The sequence below is a fragment of the Ictalurus furcatus genome, chromosome 17 (genome assembly GCF_023375685.1).
Source record: "Ictalurus furcatus strain D&B chromosome 17, Billie_1.0, whole genome shotgun sequence".
In the NCBI taxonomy this organism is placed as follows: domain Eukaryota; kingdom Metazoa; phylum Chordata; class Actinopteri; order Siluriformes; family Ictaluridae; genus Ictalurus; species Ictalurus furcatus.
The window spans coordinates 24,390,805-24,405,074 of record NC_071271.1 but is presented as its reverse complement, the minus strand read 5'-3'; the positions used below and the strand labels follow the sequence as shown (position 1 = coordinate 24,405,074).

The 14,270-nt window shown below is 40.8% G+C and overlaps 1 protein-coding gene across 1 annotated transcript in view; it reads right to left on the bottom strand.

The window, feature by feature from the left end:
• The window catches only part of LOC128621104 (neurobeachin-like), a 129,433-nt gene that overhangs the window by 77,063 nt on the left and 38,100 nt on the right, over nt 1-14,270 (bottom strand). The window contains exons 3-6 of the mRNA XM_053646593.1: nt 11,776-11,893; nt 11,392-11,494; nt 9,729-9,844; nt 542-654 (exon numbers count right to left, since the gene is read on the bottom strand). Coding sequence (XP_053502568.1) covers nt 542-654; nt 9,729-9,844; nt 11,392-11,494; nt 11,776-11,893 — 450 coding nt within the window. The remainder of the gene's footprint in view (nt 1-541; nt 655-9,728; nt 9,845-11,391; nt 11,495-11,775; nt 11,894-14,270) is intronic.

Sequence of the window (14,270 nt, the reverse complement as noted above, 5' to 3'; positions counted from 1 at the left end):
CTTCGGATATGACCTGCCTCTGGTCCATCTTGCCTATTTAAGCGATTAGTTTAATGGAGGGAAAATTCCGATTCCAGCCACACTCACGCAGGGAAGAGGTGGAATTATTGGCCGATCCGAGTGGGTGTGCAGAGGTCATCAATAAGATAGACGGCGGTTTGAGTTGGAATTAAACAAGCCTGCCTTTGTTTGAAGGGCCACTTAGGTTATGATTTAAAATTGCATAATGTGTGCTTTGGTACGCAGATCATTTTTACGATCTACGGAAAGTCAATAGTGGGTTGCCAACAAAGCGACATGTACACTTAATAGAATGTTAATGTCAGGTAAATAAGGAAAAAAGAAATGTTCAGATCCATAGAGAGGCCATAGACATTCCAGAGAATGCTGTAAATCTACCATCTCGCTAAAATTTATGGCGGTTTTAAACCATTAATCACGTACAATGGGCAGAAAAGATCCTCCACCTCCACATGACGTGTTACAGAAAGTGCTGATCTATTCGATTACTTGCACAGCAGTGTATATATTTAATTTGTACCTTAGACAGATCTCGGAAGTTGCCAGGTAGTGTGAGATCCAGCTCTTCGGACTCGTAGTTGGTGAGAACCCAGGGGAAGACGGGATATTGGTTCAGGTCGTTATACGTCCGTCCTAGCGCAAAGAGAGCACAAGAGGTGTCAGTGGACATTTAATATATAATGGAGTGCAAAAGTTTACACCCCCCATTGGTTTCTGGGGTGAACCATTAAGATTGTAACTCAACACCATCTATCAACAAAACAGAAAAAGTGAATTTAATGCTCTTGTGTGGTGCAATAGAGAAGCTTTTTGTTCAATGATCTGGAGATTGTGAGTTTAAATCCCAAGAGTGCTACAAGCATCCATGATTGCGACTCCAAGAGAGATGGCATGCTGTCTTAATCCTGCTAATCACCCCGACGCTAGCCAATCGGAGGCATCCGTGAGCTCATGTATGTCTGAGCAGCGATGTTCTTTTAAAAATTCAGTCGGCTGGCTTCACGTGTCTCGGAGGAAGCACGTGTTAGCCTTGTATAGTTGTTGTATGATAGTGGAATGCTGGATGGTGGGTGGGAACTGGCAGGTGATCGAGTGGGGGAGAAGAAAAATGTCCATTTAATGGTGTTTTGGCAACGAAACATTACAGTAAGTCATTTTCAGTTATCACAGCAGTTATATTTATTAGCAAGCTTAAAAGTTTGTGTCCCTGTTCAAAACAAGCTCGAACTCTCAAGTAGTTTGCTATGTAGCGGAGTTAAGAGTCAACCAGGAATCAGGAAAACAGCTCTCACAAGACATAAAACAGAAAATATTGACCTTTCACCGAGCTGGAGAAGGGGATAAAGTGTTTAATAAGTGTTAGGGGAACACCATTACCAACCGTGAAAGCTATCATTCAGAAAGGAAAGAAATATGGACACTAAAACATGAAAATAAAATCCAGCCAGAGAGATTCTCAGCACTGCCAAGCTACCACCGCTGGGCTCTTGAGCAAGGCCCTTAACCCTCACCTGCTCAACTGTATAAATGAGATAAATGTAAGTCGCTCTGGATAAAGGTGTCTGCCAAATGCCATAAAAAAGAAAAGCAAAAAAAAATCCAAAATAAACAGCGGAAGACCTGTGAAAAGTCATTCGAGCCAAGCGGAATAAACTTCCACATTTACACAATATTCATAAATATCATTTGGATTTATCTTTTCACTATTAATATCTTCGTGCTGATGAACCTTTGATGAAATTAATTCATTATAACAGTGATACTAATAATGAAGGAATAACTGTGAAACATGACTTGCCTAAAACGTCTGGTTCCTTTTATCATTGAAAAATAAGGGTGTTCAGACGTTTTTTTTTTTTATAGCGGACATCACTGGCTCAGTAGATTTACACCAATTACAGAACTTCTATTAACAACCACACCATCGAATTCAAATAGTAAACAGTAACTGAATAAATATTCACTAATCGTTTCATTTCACGTTTTAATTACTAGTTTTTCCTCATCTTATCTTATTTATTTTTTTCTGATCTGGTCTTGTTTGGGTTATTTTACCACCTCAGAGAAGCTCAATATTATAGTATATACTGCATAATGTGAACATACATTCATTCATCTAGCATAACCACTTTACCACTCTGGCACCGTGAGCACACATACAGTGTTCACTCACTCATTCAGACCTTAGCATCGCCAGTCCACCCATTAGCATGTTTTTAGGAAGTGGGAGGAAGCCAGAAAACCCGGAGGAAACCCACAGACATGGAGAATATGCGAAACAGGTGGCAAGAACATCTGCTGCTCCACCTTTCCAACCGTACTGTGATGTGAAAACGTCTTCTATTGCGATCGTGTTTGTCATATCGGACAACACTAGAGCTTAATTCTTTGTTTGGTCCTTTGTTAATTACCCACTATATCACTGTGAAACGCTGGGTAAAGCTCAGTAAGCTCTTATTTTGAAGTTCATGGAAGTCCTGGTGGTCACTCAGTCACATAGCAGCTGTACACCACTGGAACGTGACGAAACGTTGGAGAACCCTAAGGCATGTCTGTGAAATATCCAGGAAATGCCATATGTGGCTTGGTCTTAGTTTCCTTCTTCTCACTATATATCTAGCTCGCTCTCTCTTTCTCTTTCTCTCTCCCTCACACATTCATTCCCCCCTCCACCTCCTCCTCCTCCTCCTCCTCCTCCTCCTCCTCTGCCTGCTTTCTTGGTCGCTCTCACTTTCCCACTAGAAGTCTGAGTTTCAGACGGCAAAAACTACCACCACTGCAAAGGCAGGCATCAGAAACAGAGCTGTAAAATACACTCAGTTTCGATTCTGTCTAATTCCTCACTGGAGAGGAAAAGTCTTTATCAGGTGTGACAGTTCCGCTTAAAGCCGGACTCACACGCTCACAACTTCCAGGAGAATCGGCTTATCATAAACTGGGAAGTCATCTCAGATATACGATTCTACGTTTGAAAGAAATGGAAATAAAAGGTTATGAACAAACAATAAAAAAAACCCTGCTGCTGAAGACAAAGAAGACTTTATGAAAGGTTTATATATATATATATATATATATATATATATATATATATATATATATATATATATATATATATAGATAGATAGATATACATATATACTATGGAAGTGGTGGCTCAGTGGATAATGCTTTCAGCTATATATATATATATATATATATATATATATATATATATATATATATATATATATATATATATATATATATATATACACATATACATACATATAAATATGTACACACACACATTATATATATATATATATATATATATATATATATATATATATATATATATATACACACATATACATACATATAAATATGTACACACACACATTATTTATATATATATATTTATATATATATATATATATATATATATATATATATATATATATATATAGATAGATAGATAGAGATAGATATATACTATGGAAGTGGTGGCTCAGTGGATAATGCTTTCAGCTACTAATCATAAAGTTGTGTGTTCCAGTCCCAGCACTACTAAATGAACCCTCGACTGCTTGATAAAAAAGTTCTTTTGGATAAAAGCTTCAGCCAAAATAAGTAAATGCAGACTTAAAAAAAGAAAGACACAAGAGTGCTTTGCACAGAGCGTGCCAGAGCATTGTTTAATTAAGAACAAGTTTCCAGTGCCTTCTAGCTACACCGCTGTGAATAAAAGACGTTAGAGTAGCAAAACCTAAAGTCGTAGCACCCCGGGGGCCGTATTCAGAGATGAGTTAAGTGCACACGGTCAACTTAATAATGAAATTGAGCACATAAGTACTTAGATGTTGGAATTAACTGCGGACATAAGTGCTGTTCGGAGAGCCGTGGACGAGGAGTTCGCCAATAACAGGAGCCTGTCTGAGTCACGCATGAGTCTGACTTTAACATTAAGTCTTTTTTTTTTCCCCTGTAAAAAAAACAAAACAACAACAATATTTCACCCTGAAACGCATGTTTTCTTTAACGTCAATGTGAGATTATGGTATTGATTTAATAAAGAGATGATTCGTCCAGACTTTTGCTGCAACAGTGTTTTTCACCCTTAAGCTTCTCTTCACGTGCAGAGCAAAACACTAGAGAGTATGCTGTTATAGGAAAATAATCGCCGATGTTGCCAGATATAAAGCAGAACCACGGTTAACAACCCAAAACTGATTGTTTTTTTTTGTTTTTTTTGATTGATTGAACTGAAAGCACAAGTGTTGTATTCCAACAGATCAATCTTTATCCTTTATCAAAGAATAACGTCATACTTCATTTATCGTTATATTTACTTTAGTGTGGAATTTCCGCCAAAGCAAATGAGCTCCTGTTATAAATGATATCATATCAGATTAAAACAGCTGTGCCCTCACCAGGCTCTTTTTCTTCAATCAACTGAAGACGATTACAAAAAAAAAACAAAACAAAAAAAAGGCTCGTCACTTCACCGAGAAACCACAAGGTGCAAACTCAACTCAGCAACAACGACAAAAAAAAAGAAACGTCCTCTCACGTTCAACTTTTAAAACACTCCGACTTCATTCCCACACATTTCTTAACGTGTAAATATGTGTATTAACACAAAAACATTCAAACGTAACTGAGACGTAAACTGGACAAGTTTTACAGACGTCTGACGAACAGAAATGGAATAAAGAGGGGGGGTCGATATTAAAAGTAACAGTCAGTATGTGGTGTCTCCTCCAGCTGCTTTAAGTACTACAGTGCATCTCATCCTCATGGACTGCACCAGATTGGTCAGTTCTTGCTGTGAGATATTCCTCCACTCTTCCACCGAGGCATCTGCAAGTTCTCCATCACGTCTGGACGGACACACGTTTACGTGTGATTTTCCACTGCGAGGACGATCCGCTGTCCTTCTTGTCTCCCTGTAGCACCGTCTCAGACGTCTTACATTACAGACATTACAGTTTATCGCTCTGGACACGTCTGCAGTCCTCACGTCTCCCTGCAGCAGGTCTATGGCATGTTCACGCAGGAGAGCGGGAACCCTAGACATCTTCCTTCTGGTGTTTTTCAGAGTCAGTAGAAAGGTCTCTTTAGTGTCCTAACTTATTGTAACTGTGTCCTTAATCGCCTAGCGCCTGTAAACTGTTCGTGTCTTAAGGACTGTTCCACACGTGCATGTGCAATAATTGTTGATGGTTCAAGCGTGAAAAACATCCTTTAAACCCTTTCCGATAAACATCTGTAAAGATTATTTCGATTTTGACTAAATTATCTTTAAAATACACTCCCCCGAAAAAGGGGTGTTTCATTTTTTTTTTTTTTGCTGAGTATAGTTTCTGTCGAAAAGCACTAACACCGGAGACTCCTTCCGTAAACGTTAAATAAACGTCTCTTTTTAATCTGTTTATGTGGAATGTCCACAAAACTAATGATCAGACTAGAGAAACAATAACATATTCAAAACGAGCACATTCATGCGAACGTGATTTGGTCAGAGCTGCTGTTATGGAAAATGAATCAACATCTGACCAATCAGAACTGAGAATACAACAGCGCTGTGGAATAAAATCTGTTACTCATGAATTAGCATACGTTTTAACATTTAAATGCGATAGACAGCCATACAGTAGTTTAAAGCATTGAATCTAATAATGCATTGAAAAAGATATCCAGATGTATTTCAATTTCACATATCTCCATCCATCCATCCATCTATCCATACCACTTATCCTACACAGGGTCACGGGGAGCCTGGAGCCTATCCCAGGGAACTTGGGGCACAACACAGGGTAGGTATACCCTTGATGGGGTGCCAACCTACAGCAGGGCACAATCGCACACATTCATTCATACACTCTGGACAATTTGGAAATGCCAATCAGCCTACAGTGCAGTCTTTGGATTGGTGGAGGAAACCGGAGAACCCAAGGGAAACCTCAGAAAGACGTGGAGGCTGGATTCGAGTCCCCAACCCCCGGCGGAATCAGTTCAATGCACAGTTTATATTAGTATTAGTATTACATTACTGCATTACTACATTGGAACCTGCTGTATTTTTATAATAGCGCTAGACAAACCCGTGCCTATATAAACACGTTCCCAGAGAGAAAGAAAAGACATTCCACTTAAGTGTAATTACATAAATGGAGTGATTCTGTGTAACTGTCTCACAGACCTGAAGGCGTTTTGGATGAGCGCTAAGGGTGAACAGTTCACGAAATCAGCTGACACTCGCCTGATTCTGCTCCACATTCTTCCTCAGCGTGCCACACAGCTGGAGCCGTGGCACGGCACGGGAGTGCAGGATTGACGTGGGATTGTGTACGAGCTTCATTTGCCCTACTCTTGCCATAACGCATGCAGATTACAAAACAGGAGGACAGCATCCGGCCTCATTACCAGATCCAGCCCTATTGATTCCCCATTCATCATGCTCTTAATTAGAAGGCACGCATCACACATTCCGCACCAATTATCACACTGACGTAATAGATACGGGCAATTATAAAATCACTACCGAGGTTTGTAGTTAAAAATCCTTAACACCCGTTGTTATATTCTGCTGTTGTGATATATAGTTCGTACCTCATGTCTTTTCTCCTGAGGAATCCTTCAGTAATCCTGAGCTGTTAATGCAACTCGAGGTCATGAGGGATTAATACGGCATCCTGTGATCTAATTAGATGTCAAATGAATGAAGATAAAATATAAAATAGCCAGGAGTCTGAATCTCCCACTACTGAGGCCAATAGTTATTAAAGACTGGTCAAAAAAAAATGGTTTGTGAGAAAGTTTGTCATTTTGAAGATGTCCTCCAAATGATGGAAGAAAACGTTCGAGTGCAAGATTGGATTTTACATAATACTTCCGAACCTTACAATCAGAAACTGGATTAAAAAGACGCAGAAGTCCATCGGCAGTCAGGAGGCTGGATTATAGTTTACAGTCAGTATTAAGGGTTAAATGCACGGCTCGACGGCATCATAAAACTGCAAGGCATCACTTTTATTATACGCAAATTATCACACAGGAAACAATCCTACTTTACAAAGGGGCTCCTCCAGGGCTATTTGGATGGTTAATGGTTCTTGATATTTAAAGGCGTTCTATAGGATACATTTCTGAAGAGGTTCATTGGGTTCCTCAAGGGGGCCGTTTATGGTGCGAGATGGAGCCATTTTCGGGTTGACCAACCAGAAGCGTCCATTCGTGTCCCTGTTATTTGTAAACAGTTCGCGAACTGTACTGCGGTGTAAACAATGCGCATTTCCTTTCACAACATCGTTTTAAATATCGTTAATAATCATACACTGTTGAAAGATTCTTAAAAAAAAAAAGTATTTTAAATGGCATGGCTTGCTTTGTGACGTCAGATGAAGTTATATAGCTTATATCGCTTGTATAGACATCATTTTGCTATTCAGCACAATGACCTTAACCACTTAATGTGTGTACTAACTCCGGTGGCATTTAGCCGACAGCCCAGCACTGATGCTGACCAAATCCCAGTGACCTTCGTTCATCGAGGTGAATGTGTGTGCCGTGCGTTTCAGCCGAGCTTTGATTACTCGGGTCAAGTACACGGTGGAGCGGGTCAGAACCGAGAAGAAGAGAGGAAAAGAGAGCTGACAGCACCGAGGCCCGGGCGGAGGATGTTAATAACAGTGAAACGGTGTTTAATTAGGAGAAGAGAGGCTCTGCATTAACACCCCCTCTCTCGGGCCTGTCTGTATGCCCAGGCTTCACTGACACCTCTGTCAGCCCTGGTCATTACCACTTCAGTTTTTTAATGAATTTTCTCCCTGTACCCATCGTGCCTTACATCTAATTAGCTGACAATAATGTATCAGAGCAGCACGAGAGCTAAATATAAATATGCATGAATATGCAGCGCGAGCCTGGATGACACTTTTCAGTGTCAAAACAAAAAAAGGGTGTATAAAAGAGCGTGCGCGAGGAAGTTGGTGCACATTAGAGAGTCCGTAACTGAACCTCTCGACTGTGCTGACGCACACGTTCACACCCCGTGCGACTAATTATCAAGAAAAACGCGCCGCTCCTGAACTCTCGGAAACAGCAGATCGCTGAATCAAAGGAGGGAAACTTTGCACCTGACAACTTCCTAAATAAATAATGAGATGAAACGTTATTCGTAGCCATAGAATAAAAACACACTTAGAAAAAAAAAAATATGTACACACGTATACAGTATATACACATACAGTACAGTGAGGTCCAAAAGCCTGAGCCCAGAGTGCGAATGTGAGACTTATTTATTTATCCATCCATCCATCCTTTTCAGGGTCACAGGGAACCTGGAGTCTATCCCAGGGAGCATGGGGCACAAGGCGGGGTACACCCCGGACAGGGTGTCAGTCCATCGCAGGGCACGATCACACACACACTCACACACCCATTCATACACTACGGACACTTTGGACACGCCAATCAGCCTACCATGCATGTCTTTGGACTGGGGGAGGAAACCGGAGTACCCGGAGGAAACCCCCGCAGCACGGGGAGAACATGCAAACTCCACACACACAGGGCCACGGTGGGAATCGAACCCCCGACCCTGGAGGTGTGAGGCGAATGTACCCCTTATTTATTTATTTATTTATTTTCATCTAAAATTGGAAATAAACCGAAGGTTTTCCAACTTTGAAATATCTAAAACAAAGAAAGTACATGTTCAATTTCGTGAATATTTAATATTCAAGATTCCGCACTAGGTCTGGGTCTGGTCTAGATTTCTAGGTCCCGATTTAAACTGTAAGCAAATACGTGCTATTTATTGGCCATGTTAACCCGCTTTATACAAAAGCTCAGATTTCCCCTCAAGTCTAATCTCTCCTGTCGAAGCGCGTGTTCACGTGACGACACTCCGGTGGATTCGATCTCAGACGGATCAGAAAGTTTCACACAAACGTGTGGAGTCCACGCCAGCTCGAGTCCACGCCGTCATTACAGCAAAAAAGAAGACGTACTGAATACAGAGAAACTCTCAAAGTGCATGTGAGGATTTCAAAGGTTCGACTTTTCACTCGAGTTGCTGTGAGTGAAATAATTTGCAATGAAAGCGGCTGTATTAAATCAGGAACGAATGCAAAATCATTATATAGTGTTGTATTGTTTGTTCGTAATGAGTCTTTATGATATGTTTTAATGGACCACCAGTACGAAATTCAGGAGAGATTAATTTGATTTTATGAATGAGGCATGAAGGAATAAAGCAGGTTTACCCCTTTACCCCATTTTTCATATGTTGTTATAACAATATATTCACTAGGCTTAAGTAAAGTAAACTACTAAATTTAAAATGTCTTATGCAAATTAGAACCTGGAAAACATTTTAGCTCACCTGCTAAAAGCTAGCCAGCTGGCTAACTGGAGTGTTTGTTTTATTCTGGAATAGTCAGACAGGGGACCTCCAAATGTACCGTTTCCAACATCTGTGCCAGCGGTGTACATACTAACAGCAGAGCAAGACAGTGATGCTAGCAGGAGCTCAAAGTGTGTCGGTTTCCCTAATTATAAAGTCATTTGCCAGTCACAGGGAAATGAATTCTAACCGTTCTGCCACAATGACAGCATTAATCAAACACCATGTATTTCACTCAACCACAGCCACATCGTAGAAAACAATTCCTCACGATCCATTTCAGGATCCACGTCTGATGAAGAGTGTAATAAACTCTGACCTGCAATAGTATTTAGGAACATAAGGTACTCGAAGTTGGAGATCTCGCGTCTCTGCCAGCGCTGTGTCATATTGGAGGACTTGAAGAGCTGCCGTGGCGTGGCCAGGGAAATCCGCCTAAAAAAAAACAAAAAACAACAGCGTTACACACTTCTGAAGCTCAGACCTCCACATTTCCTGCCACTGGCTTTGGCTCCACTGAATTTTGGCTCTAAGAAATGTGGAATGTGCAACTGTTTTGCCAGAAGAAACATACAGAACCAAGAGAAACAAGAGAACATAAACAGGCACGGTCACACTCTCAGACATGCAAGGCTGCTCCGTGCCTTCATGTGGGGATTAATGAAAACATGGCCGGGACTGAATGAACTGCTTTTCAGAAGTGAAAAGTGCTAATAGTGTCAGTTTGAAGAGAAGCCAAGACATATGCTGTGCGGAAAAAAAAAAAAAAAAAAAAAAAAGCTGCAATGACATGACAGAGATCAAGCGGCAGGCATTATTAGAGGCCCTATTAATTACAGCTTTAAATTCTCACCTTTCAAATTCAATTCATGGAATTTTACCCACTGCGTATTTATATTTATATATATATATTCTTTTTTTTTTTAACTTTGTCTTTAAATGATTATCATTTATGAATGAAGGAATGAATGAAGAAGGAAGAAAATTCCAGGAGCTGCAGCGTCCTTCAAAATCACTTCAAAAAAATAAAATCCAACAGGGTATGCTGACATTTTTTCCTAAAACAGCATGTCACATTGTGCTTTATTCCTTTTACACCACAGTAGTTTGGCAGAAATTACATTATTTATTTATTAAAGAACGTCACGTCGCAATTTTTTTTATCTCTTTATAGTTACGTGTAATGTTGTACATCGTCTAACTTACATTACAGCAGTTATAACAGTACTTTCCTCCTCAGGCTTGCTTTTGTTTTGTCGTTGGTTTTTTTTTCCCCCTCGCTCAAAATGCAAAATGCAGGTTGTTAATATACTGATAAACCACTGATACAGTCCTCTGTCCTGAAGACTGGAAAACTTACTGATTGGGTTAAATAAGTGCTAAATACTAACTTAAAATCTCCTGAGAAAACTTCATATCGACAAATACGCACTATATGTCCAGCAGCTACTATACAATATCCGTGGCTAACAAACACTAAAGCAATTAAAACATAATACAGTGAGTGCATTAACAATAAACGTGATCTGCAGCTGCCCTACTGTCGTATATTTGAGAAGTGAGAAGCCCAACCAGATTAGCAACATGACACTGTTAAATCACTAGAGTGCGCTTGAATGTGCAGGAAAACCTACCATTTGAAGATATACCTGTAATTAAATATAACATTTTGCCAAGCTACAGCGCATATGATGTGTATCTGACCATCTGATAAGACTGAATAGTCCTTTGAAAGATCTAGTCTAGAGTCTCACCCTAGAGGAGAGATGAACTAGTTCAGGGTAATCAGGGTCACGTACCACTCAGCTACAAATAAACAGACAACTGTGACTATAATAACAGCATCGCGACCTGCACTTGAGTCTCTCAGGCACGTGACTAGGCCTAACCAGGCAGCACGTTTGAAATTTGCAAACTTTTAAAGTGGTCGGACGTAAAATATAAATTAGGTTACTTGATACACGTCCAGCGAAGTGACATACCTGGCCTGTGGGAGTCCGTAGCTTGTGCCAACACCTACACGGGGTAAACTATAGACCACTTTCTTCACAGTGGGCTGGTCAGGGAAGTTAAACATCACTGAGGCTGTAAGATAGAAGGACATCAGGACATAATTTGCATAAATGGGACATCAGACAAAGTGAATAGTTTGACTATGCCTTTTGAGGATGTTGAAAAGACACCTATTGCGGTGGTTTATAAGTTATTCAGTGTAATGCAGACCTAAAAAGTAGTGTTTGAGCTCACAGAAAGATTAGGGCAATCCTGCTCGGGTAGCATTAAATCCGATTCATTTTTTACACTGCACGTTATTCTAAGGACAGGCCCACATTTTGTGTAAAAACTTGGAAAGGTGGACGATTTACTTCTGTTGGCCATAAAGACTTCCAGTGCGGTGTTCTGCAGCAGATAGCGCCGGGCGAACACAGCTCGGATCTCGCTGAACATCCATTTTCCATGCAGCCCTTCGGAGTACACCAGCACCTGCTCGAAGCACAAAGATGCAGACAGGAGAGCGAGCTAAAGTCCCACCACTGGGTATTAAATATCAGAGCACTTTACTTTATCGACACTGATCACAACTATTCAGGGATGTTTGCTAACTGCGTACTCGGTGCTGAATTCACGTCCCAGAAGAGAAGCCTGAGCCGGAACGTGGTGGAACGTGTTTGAGTAGTTTATAGTGGCCCTTCGAACATTACTGAGTAGTAGAACTTATTAAAAGTTAGATTTCACTCAGGAATCCTGTCAGGTTAGCTTACATTAGCCATTTCCCTTTTAAAATCCTCCAACGAAACTTTAACATCACGTCATTAATCCTTCCAGGTTTACGTTAGATAGCTGATCTTATGTTAGTTAGTTGGCTACCTATAGCAATAACGCATATCACATCTATTGGTTAAAAATCCTGTCAGGTTCGCTCATGTTAGCTAGCTGCTTAGCTTTGAGTGCGATGAATGTGAACACGTATGCATGCGACTTTAAAATCTTCCCAGACATCTAGCATGTTAGCTCACGTTAGCCAGCTGGCTGGCTTTAGCAATGACGCTCGTGAACATTAACATTGTGAAATCGTCTAGGAAATACCGTCAGGTTATTTAGCTATCTAGCTTCAGCAGTGGACATTATGAATATGTATTATGAGTTACATTTTCTTTCAGAAATCCTGTCCGGATAGTCCGTCTTAGCTAGCTGGCTAGATTGAACAAATGATGTGTGATAGCTAGCTAGCTAGCTAGCTAGCTTTGAAGATTATAAAGATATTAAATAAGACTTTCAAAAAAAAAATAAAAAATCCCTCTGTGGTGTTAGCTAGCTTTGTAGTTTTAGAAAACTCTGTCAGGTTAAACAGATCTGTAGTTTTAGGAGTGGCCGTTGTGAATATTATTATGAGTTATGAGAAACGCATTAGCATGACAATAATACCTGCCGGCTTTGAGGATCAAAATCTGCACTCTTCTATAAAGAGGTACACACCGGCCTATTGTTTTCCTCTACTGCTGTGCTACTTTCCTCAGGTCATGTGACTGTAAATAATCAATACACACACACGGGACCAGGTTGAGAAAGGGATTCATTACTGAGGCTCTCCTGAGAGAACCTTAGGGCCTTCTGGGGAAAGGATCAAGAGTCGTCATGACAGGTGAAAATAAAGCTCCTGCCCCCTTCGCTTGTTCCTCCACCTCCTCCTCAAACAACTCATTTCAGACTGGAGTGGTACATTCTCTGATCACACACACACACACACACACACACACACACGTGCATCTTGAGCACACAAACAGATTCCAGATCGGGTGGCGCAGACATGAAAGCCTTCTTCTTGTATGCAGAGATGAAGTGAAACTTGATGTGTAAAGTGAAAGTGGACGCACTGTTTGTACAGTAAGAGTGAAAAACAGAATATGAAGTCCCCAGCAGGCTGTATCGTCCCCAACACCCATCCACTGCTCATTTAGAGGAAATGAAGGCGTTTGCCAGCCGGCCTGGACCTGCTTCATTTCTCCGTGGAACGGCGCTCGGTGCCGATGCAGACATGCTTTCCAGCACAAGCGAGTCTCCAGGGCTCAATTAAAGCTGGATTACACTGCAGTACGCTCCATCCTCCAGCCCTCCTGCTCCCCGTCTCCATCAAACATCAACCCCCTTCACCACAAACAAACCCCTCAACTCTCTCTCTCTCTCTCGCTCTCTCTCTCACACACACACACACACGTACACAATGCCTCAGCATCAAGCTTTCCTTGACACCTTTATCGACCCTTGCTCAAACAGGCAGGATTTGCCATAGCGAGGGCAGCACGGAGTCAAGCGGAAAGAGAGTTATCCTGCGAAGGAGATTCAGTGGATCACAAGTAGAGAGAATTCCGATTCCTGTAGCCTCATTTCTTCACGAGACCAGATCCATGATATTCCGTGTACAATATTCCCTATGCAATTTCCGTTTCTAAGTGTACACTCAGTGTTGTCCGGGTTATTTCTACATTTTCGTGGTTGGGAGATAACTAAATGGTCCCCAGATCAAACAGACAATCGTTTACGGTGCTCAGGAAATAGAAAGCGAGCGAATGTGAGCAAAAATCCCAGGATCCATTGCTGAGTAAAAAGAACCGCTCGGCTCAACTGTAAATCGTGTGGCTTTGGATTCAGTTAATGTGCCTGTTTTTTATTTAGACAATGATGAGCCGTTGTACATATTTTTTTTTTTTATTATTCCTGATTAAATGCAGTTACGTACACAAAGCGCAAAATGTTTCATGTTGAATTCTTCAGAAAAAAACGATTTCTAAACGAAGCTCGGGTTCTTCCTTTAAGACATGGCGCAGAGGGAAAGAATTTGTGGAATTTTTGTTACCAACAG